Source organism: Lactuca serriola, chromosome 3, assembly GCF_051521515.1.
Source record: "Lactuca serriola cultivar US96UC23 chromosome 3, Lser_US96UC23_V15, whole genome shotgun sequence".
Classification (NCBI taxonomy): domain Eukaryota; kingdom Viridiplantae; phylum Streptophyta; class Magnoliopsida; order Asterales; family Asteraceae; genus Lactuca; species Lactuca serriola.
Genome location: NC_136410.1, coordinates 9,221,528 through 9,230,903, shown reverse-complemented (window position 1 = coordinate 9,230,903; position 9,376 = coordinate 9,221,528). Strand labels below are relative to the sequence as shown.

The following is a 9,376-nucleotide window of genomic DNA, read 5'->3' as shown; positions in this document are numbered from 1 at the left end:
TTTTTGCTAAACTGTAACTTTCTTGCCATTGCTACCTCCTTCGACACACATATGCTAATACTTGTTTTCTCTGCAACTCTTTCCGATGACTTTTTCAGGCAAGTAGTCATATCCAGCAGTATGATCTGTTACAATTGTTGCACCCTGGGAATAGACGGTGAATCGGGTTAAGGGAATCGAGTCTCAGCCACCGTGTCGCGTTTGTTTCTAACATTTTCCTTACAGATTATTCAATTTAGGAACAAGTTTTTCGATCCAAGAAACAGAGTCCCAATAACTAACAATATCATGTGTCACATAACCACATAAATAACACATGCTTATATCAAACAAACCATCAACCATTAAAATCGCGAAAATCTATCATAAGAGATCTTACAAAGTATCAAATAACTTTACAGGCAAACTATAAAATGTTATCCATCGATAACCACAAAGACCGTCTCGTCAGCTTGTAACATATCAATGAATATAAACAGTGTCATCTCGTGACACATCAACGAATAACAACAGTGTTAGCCTGTGACACATTAATGAATACCAATGGTGTCAGCCCTGCGACACATCAACGAATAACATCATGGCAGTGCGGGACACGTCAACGAATAACATCGTGTCAATCTGTGACACATCAGAGAATATCAATGTGTCAGTCGTGACACATCAACAACACCACTTTCTCATTTGATTCACACGTACATATAAATATACCATCATGTGGTACATATGTATTTCTATAACACCATAACATCAACGAATATGATATTCAATCATATATGCTACAATATAATTCATATATTGTAACGCACAATTATCACAAACAACAGGTGTTAGAGCAGCATTACCCATTCTAGTTAGCTAGCAATATCAACTTCGATCCTTGACTTACTCTGCTATCTAACTCATCACATGCCAATACCTAAGCAACAATTATCAAGTTCTTAAGAACTTGCCATAACTCATTATTAACAATACTTTGTGACTATTTGTCACCAAACCCATTAACACAATAATATAACCACAATAGGCTTAACTCGTAAGCCGTTAACTAAATCTACCACATCGGACATCTTTAATAAATTAGGGTTTACAACCCTTACAATCCCGACTATCTCACTGTAAGATTTATTCACAAATCTTACCAACAGGTCCGTAATAACATCATATCACGAACACTCGTAACATATGCCCAGGTATAACAATTCCCGATAACTATCACATATAATAATTACTCAATAACGGGGTAAAAGATACCTCTACGATCTCGTAACTCAGCCCGTATCTCACATATATCGGTATAATTCCACCAACATAATGTCTCGTAAACGACTCTCGGGTAGCATCTTCACTCAAACGTGTCAAAATCCTCCAAATAACACCAAAAATGCACATATTTATAATGTGTGTTGGTCACGTCGTGACCATAGATGTGCCACGTCGTGACAACCTGTTAAACACCGGTTTCGCCACGTGTTGCACTCTCCAGACACGTGTCTCGTTGACTTATCATATTTCACGTCGTGACACACTTATTGTCACACCGTGACAAACATATTTTCACACCGTGATGGTCAAAAATTGATCGTTGATTTTGACTTTCCCAAAATAACAACCTACTTTCATCTCAGCTTCAAATAGCTATAACTTTCTCATACGGACTTCGTTTTCAACAAACTTTATATCCACATAATCCACATCACACGAACTACAACATTTCTCAATTATCTTTTGTTGAATAATATTTCTCAGATTAAAACATCTCAAGGCTTTATCTTATATGTTCTTCTTATAGCGATTTATAACTCTTATGGTATAGTATGTTTTAGAAAACAAGTCTTATAGATAGTTAAACATACAATCTTCCACAAATTTCTTCTCCTTCGACATAGACCGTTGTTGCACCTTTAGCTAATAATCGTTATTATTGCATGTTGTCTTTATCGTTGTTGTCACTGTTAATCGTTATTTTATTATCTCCTCCAATTTTAAATCATATTTGTTATTTCATCAAATCTAAGTGTCAGTACAAATCGTCGAGAAAAGTTGGTTTGTTGATGTATATGTGACAATGTAAAAGATAGAAAAAAAGTTAAGAAAATGTTGTAATTTTTTATTTAAAGTTCGAAAACTCTTACAAACCATTTTTAAAAAAAATTGTACAAAAATAAATTTATAAAAAAACTATATTTTGGATGAATTTGTAACAAAATTTTAAATTCTAACCAGATTTATAATCAATTATGAAATATGGGCCAATAGTGCAAAACATGGAAAATAGGTTGGCTGCTGAACCTTAGGCCATCTCGAATGGAAGTTTAATGGAGAGTTTAATCTCATTAACTTCAAAATCTCTATTGTGGGAAAACTACAAGGATTCAATAAAATAGGGAGTTCAATCCCTATTAGGTTATACGGAGTGGGCGTGGTTTGGAATCGTGGTTTTGCCACCTGGACGACGAACACCTCCTCCTGGGTGCGGTTTCCTGCGGTTTCGGCCGCGGTGTGGCCTTTCTCGCCGTGCAATGTGATTGGTTGATGGATGGAATCGTTGAACGGTCAAAATTTCGACCGTTTAATATATATATATATATATATATATATATATATATATATATATATATATATATTCTTTTCTTTTTTCCTTTCTTTCCTATAAATTATACTACATATGCTTTTTTTTCAAACAAAAAAACACCCTTCTCTCTCAAATTTACTAAAAAAATTCACCATTCTCTCTCAAAATGGCATCGTCTTCATCTTCTGAAGAATTTCAAGTTATTTTTGATGTCGCTGTTGCGTCTGCTTAAATGGTGGAACAAACATATGATACTTTATGCAATAACACAACTGAAAGTTCTCAACGGAGAACACAAAGATATGTTTGCAGAAATCTTGAAAAAGCCAATCAACGTTTGGTACAAGATTACTTTCAAGAGATTGTCACTTATGAAGGGTACTATTTTCGTATACGCTTCAAAATGTTCAAACGTCTATACGAACGTATAGTTGAAGATGTAATGAGGGAGTGCAATTTTTTCCAACAACGTTACAATGCTAGAGGTACACGATTTCACTCCCTTACAAAAATGCACGACCGCACTTCGTGTAGCACCTGGTTCCTGGTATGTATGATTTATCTGAGTATTTTACATTTTTAGCCTTGGACTCGATGATTCGTAGGCTAGACTCACCGAGTAGGGACGGGATATTGAGCACGTTTAAGTTGGCGACTCGGCGAGTCCATACTCTGGACTCGGCGAGTCCACCAGTCTGGAAGAAACCCTAATTTCAGGGGTTTGCACCCTATTTAAACCCCCCTTATGCGCCCCAAGTTAGTCTCCTTCACCCTCAGAGCATCCTATACCGAACCCTAACCCTCTCCTTTGTGATTTGAAGTGTTTTTGTGGTTGTTCCTTGAAGATTGAAGAAGAGAAGGAAGGAAAGACCAAAAGAAAAGGTGAAGAGCAAGGATCTAGGACCTAATCCAGAGTTCATTGAGGTACAATTCATAGCTATTATGTTTCTATGCTCAAATCTCCATTATAACACCATTAAAGCTATCTTTGAACCATTTCCAAGCTTGATAGTAGTATACGGATCTTAATGGGTTGAATAGCCACTAGATCTGGCTATGTTCGAGTTCCAGGAGCCTAGATCTAATACCTTTATGGGGCCATATTGCATGAAAGCCCTAGATCTACCCCTTTTAGTGTGTTTTGAGCCCTAAAATCCACATTGATGATTATATACACGTAAAGTTAGAAACTTTACGTGTTAATCGAGCCCTAGGAACCCATATCTATGAATGGAATGCACTAGATTCAAGCAGAATCGAGTATATATAAATTGCATGTATGCGACTCGGCGAGTTGTTCTTCGGACTCGGCGAGTCGAGTCGCGAGTTCCCGATTTTTCCCATTTCGAGTATGTGAGTAGAGCAGTGAGCCATAGGTGGACTCAGTGAGTCGGAAGCCAGACTCAACAATGGAGGGACTCGGCGAGTCAATGCCCTGACTCGGCGGGTCCACGACAATCTTTTTGCCTCAAGAACAGACTCGACGAGTTGTTCATACAACTCGGCGAGTCACAGTCTAGAGTGTTCATCGGATGAAGACCAACTCGGCGAGTTGTTCATACAGATCGGCGAGTCGGATGAAAGATCATTGAGTATCAGTTAGGAAGAGAACTCGATGAGTCAATGCCTAACTCGACGAGTAGAGACGGGAGTAAGGACGATCGAATGGATATGGACTCGACGAGTTGGCAAGCCAACTTGGCGAGCCGGGTCAACTGGAAGTTGACTTTGCCTTTGACTTTACTTTGGTTTGGAATCGGTCAAGGGTAAAATAGTCATTTTACCCTGGGAATAGTATCAATGTCTGATTAAGTGTTCTATGGAAATATACCCGGAAGATCACCGGAGCAGCAGTCGGACATTTGCGGGTCAGCTTTTCAGCAGCCAACCTTTCGAGGTGAGTTACCTTCCAGTAGGAGTGAGTCTAAGGCCACAATTCCGACCCACCAAAAAGCAGTATCCAGTAGATGATTGTCTTCGTGATAATTATCTTGGCTTGGTTATGTGCTTTGGTTGTGATATATGCCTTTATAATATGTTGTGTGTAGTAGGAATTAGTTTTCCCTGACATCGGTCTCTAGGACAGTAGGGTAGGTCAGTACCCAGTTATGCCAGACTGTATGTTCATATCTCGTTATTTTATGATAACGATAGGAGGTTAGATAGTCCCCGGTACCGGTTGAAAGATACCGATGATGATTACCGGTTGAAAGATACCGATGATGATTACCGATTGAAAGATACCGATGGTTGTTACCGGTTGAAAGATACCGATGATATTATATGTTATGTGGTACGATGGGGGAACTCACTAAGCTTCGTGCTTACAATTTTAGTTGTGGTTTCAGGTACCTCTTCGTCAAAGGGGAAAGAGCCGGCGGCGTAGCGGCGCATCACACACATGGTTTCCGCACTGGATTTTTCTGGGATCGTACTCTGATTTTCCTTGTTTCCGATGATATTGTTTTGAGACATAACCTTATGTTTTATAATTAATGTAACTTTGATAATGTTTTAGTAACACGCTTTATTACATGTTAAATTAAAAAAAATGAAATTTTTGGCCTCAAAATTTAGGATGTTACACTTCGTCAGTTAGCGTATGACATTACACCTGATGCGTTGGACGAGAGTCTTAGGATGTCTGCTAGGACCGCACGAGACAATCTCCACTATTTATGCAAAACTATGATTCAGTTTTATGGTCCAAAATTTATTACGTAAGCCTAAATGTAATGATATCTTACAATTGCAAGCTCATCATGCTAGTGTGCATAGGTTTCCTGGAATGCTAGGAAGTTTAGATTGTCTCCATTAGGCATGGCAAAATTGCCCTACCTCACACCATGGACAATTTACCCGAGGTGATCATGGTCATCCAACGGTCATACTTGAAGTCGTTGCATCAAAGGATCTGTGGATTTGACATGCTTTTTTTGGTTCTCCTGGTTCGATTAACGACATCAACGTTCTTAATCGTTCACCTATATTTAACAACATATATGACAGATTTGCACCAGATTCTTCTTTTGAAGTGCGTGGAACTCCATATAAGTATGCTTATTATTTAGTCGATGGAATCTATCATGAGTATGTTGTGTTTGTTAAATCATTTACGTGTCCACATGGTTCTAGACAAAAAAAATTCAAGAGAGCTCATGAAAGAAATAAGAAGGACGTTGAGCGTGCTTTTGGAGCTCTTAAGAAATGTTGGTTCATATTGAAAAAACTAGCAATTTATTTTGGCGAGGAAAAACTTCAAGAAATCATGTATACATGTCTCATATTGCATAACATGATTATTGAAGATGAAAGAATAGCGATATGTGCGTTTGACGAGGAAGAAACCATACCCGGGACATAACCAATAGAATTTGATAGCGAAGAGTATATGAACAGGAGAGCAGAGATACGTTGTACTGAAACATTTCACAGTCTTCGCACGGACTTTGTGGAACACATTAACGAGATTCAAAACATTAATCTTAATTTGGATCCACCGGATGACTCAGAAGACGAGTTCTCAGGGTACGACTTTATGTAGTATGGTTTAGTTATTTTATTTGTGTGATTTTTTTTCTAAGTTTGTAAGATTTTTTAATTCATGTATGTTTTTTTTAGTAATGCAATGTAATGTTTTTTAATTTTCAAGTAATGAAAAATTAGGTTTTTTATTAAAAATTAAGTTTCATTAAATTAAATTATTTAAAAAACAAAAAAAAAATAAATAAAGAAAATAAAAGTGTGGTATCACTCCTTGGGTGTGACAAGAAACCACACTTGTATGGTGAAAAATGACATGTCACATATATGTGACAGTGAAGGGAGTGTGGTTTCTGTGGCACCACTCTCTCCAGCCTTAAAGTCTACACTCTCTTTCCTTACACAAACACACGCGCACACACATACACTCTCTCTCTCTCTCTCTCTCTCTCTCTTTCTCACACACACACACACACACATATATATATATATATATATATATATATATATATATAATTTTTATTTCAAATTTGTATTTTTTTTTTTAATTAATGTTAATTTTAACTGTAGTTTTTTAATTTTAATTTCGTGCTAATTAACTGTTTAAAAAGAACAATAAGTAAAAAAGAAATGACAAATAATATGACAATCCATTAAATTGTATAGAGTTTAATGAATTGTGGAGTTTAATAGGTAAAGTTGTATATAGTGAATGAAATGTACATATATCAATCTATTGAACTCATATAAGTTCAATGCATTGGAAATGACCTTAGATAGGAGGTAGTTGTAAAATAATAATAATAATAATAATAATAATAATAATACCAACAAGTTTGTTATATTTTTCAAACATAACATTGGTTATTTTGGCAATTTAAAAATTCTTAAAAATTAGTTTACAAAAAGCAATAACAACCTTTGTGTTTTTAATATTTGGTTTTAATTCAATTCTAGGTTCCATGAAATCAATTTATCAAATTATGTTTGTAGCTTTGACTTTATCATATCGGCTTAACATCCATTTTTTCTTTGATTTTGCAATGGCACTTCGTGGGATACCAAGTGGAAATAAAGTCCACAAGGACAAATTTGTAATCTGCTTCACTCTTATATGATCAGTTGCATTGAATGTGCATCTGGGACAAATTTGTAATCTGCTTCACTCTTATATAATCAGTTGCATTGAATGCGCATCTTATTTTTTAGACAAAATTGCAAAAATTGTCCCTCTGGTATGCATTTTTTTGGAGTTTTAGTCCAAACCACGACTTTTTTGGATTGGTGGTCCTTTTGAGGTAGTTTCGTTGCGTTTTTTGTCCCTTAGTAAACTGAAATGACTATAATGCCCTTGGGGTATTTATTTTTCATTTTTCTTTCATTATTTTAAAATCTAATTGTTTTCTATTTATTTTAATAATTAAAAAAGTGGGGCCACCTCGCTCTCTCTCTCTCTCTCTGTCTCTCTCTCCGTTATCATCCCACACTGATGAACCCAAATCTGATGAGGTAGTGTCGAAATCTGATCAAGGAAAAAGCCATGATTCAAAAGACACAAAGATGAAATATTATTCAACATACATACATTGATCACACATACATTGATGAACCCTGAAAAAAAATCCTAAGTTCTCAGATCTGAAAAGCATATTCATCACACAACACATCGTTCAACAAACTGCACACATCGATTCAATTTGTTATGAGGTTTCACAAACTGGTGAACTTGATTCAACACACATACACATACATGCTGATGAAACCAAATATCAAACACCGGACCGACCTGTTGCACCTACGATCAGACACATCACACCATTCTTTCACCTTCATCTCCCAACAGTTCCCCACCCATGTACAAACCACTTTTGGAATTGATTTTTCCATATACAAAAAGGGGAAACATCACAGTTATGGCCTAAAATCAAAATGAAACTTGTTGTAGAGCCGATGAGTTCCCCACCCACATTGGTTAGTCTTCGGTCAAAGAAGCACAATGCTCCAACACCTGCACCCGTAATGGCGTCATCACGTGCTCCCACCGAATGCCCTGGGTCAAGCATCGATTCCCCTTCTCTGTTCAAGTTCTAAAAAACATAACAAAAAACTTCTCCAGGTTGCAGTGGATTTGGGGTTTGTTTACAAGAGTTAAGAACACGAACCGGGTTGCGGGAGTTATATTGATGAATTCCAAGCAAAAATAATTGTGTTTTCCAAAGTTTGTCATTGGTGCCTGATGGAGAGAAATCGGTGAGTTCATGTGAGGATTTAGGGAAAAGAAGGGAAGGAGCAGGCCTATTGGCGACGATGAGAGGGAAAACGGGTTAGGGCAAAGAAGGGAAGGAGCAGGCGGCGACGGTGCGGGAGGAGGAAGTAGACGAAAGTCGTGTGGTGAGGGGGGGGGGAGGAAGAATCGTCGACAATGATGGGTTATTCAAGGGTGGAGATCATCAAAACCATTCCGTCTTTAGTGGTTTATTTGAGAGGGTCGATTAGAACAAAGGGGAGAGAGAGAGAGAGAGAGAGAGAGAGAGATGTGGGCCCAAATTAATTAATTGATTTATTTTTCATTTAAATTAGGTAAAAAAACATAAAACAATATATCAGAAGGGCATTTCAGTCATTTCAATTTTACGAGGGACCAAATTTACGTACAAACATGGCCAAAATGACCACTAATCCAAAAAATTGCATACCACAGCGACTATTTTTGCAATTTTGTCTATTTTTTAAACCTATATACGGTATGATTTTAGTTTTTGGAATTCCAAATCAATTAATTTCCAATTTTTGGTTCAAGGACAAATAACAAGTCGAATACCCGTGGGTTGCGCAGAATACAACAATATATTTGAAAATTTTAAAAATATATGCTTTTTAAATATATCAATGAAATTGTTATTAATTTTTATATAATAAATTTTATAATAAGTTTATATAAACATTGTTTGTTTTGAATTATATAATGTAAATATTTTTTAAAATTGTATAATCCTAAGTGTCTTAATGACGTCTAATTGTAGGTTTACTTATGGATATAGTTAAATATAATATATGATTTAATGATATTTATAGTTGTTGTTATGATTAATTAATTTTAAAAAGTTTATTTGCTTAAGATTTTAATTTCTATCACTGTAATTATTTAAAATATCAAACATTATTTTGTTTTTAAAGACAACAATATAACTTTTGTATATAATTTTATTTTTAACTATTGTTGTTCTAAGTTATTTAAATTAACGTATTTTGAAACTCTTGATTATTTTAATTTGATTTCATAAATTTAATGTTTTTAAAATTTATTTGATGAATATT

At 35.8% G+C, this 9,376-nt stretch overlaps 1 protein-coding gene across 1 annotated transcript; it reads left to right on the top strand.

Annotated features, from left to right (window-relative positions):
* The first annotated feature begins 2,807 nt into the window (after positions 1-2,807).
* On the top strand, positions 2,808-5,939 carry LOC145095009 (uncharacterized). The gene is made up of 2 exons (XM_079032953.1): positions 2,808-3,060; positions 5,596-5,939. Exons 1-2 carry the CDS (start codon positions 2,808-2,810, stop codon positions 5,937-5,939), a joined length of 597 nt encoding a protein of 198 aa, XP_078889079.1.
* The last annotated feature ends 3,437 nt before the right edge of the window (positions 5,940-9,376 follow it).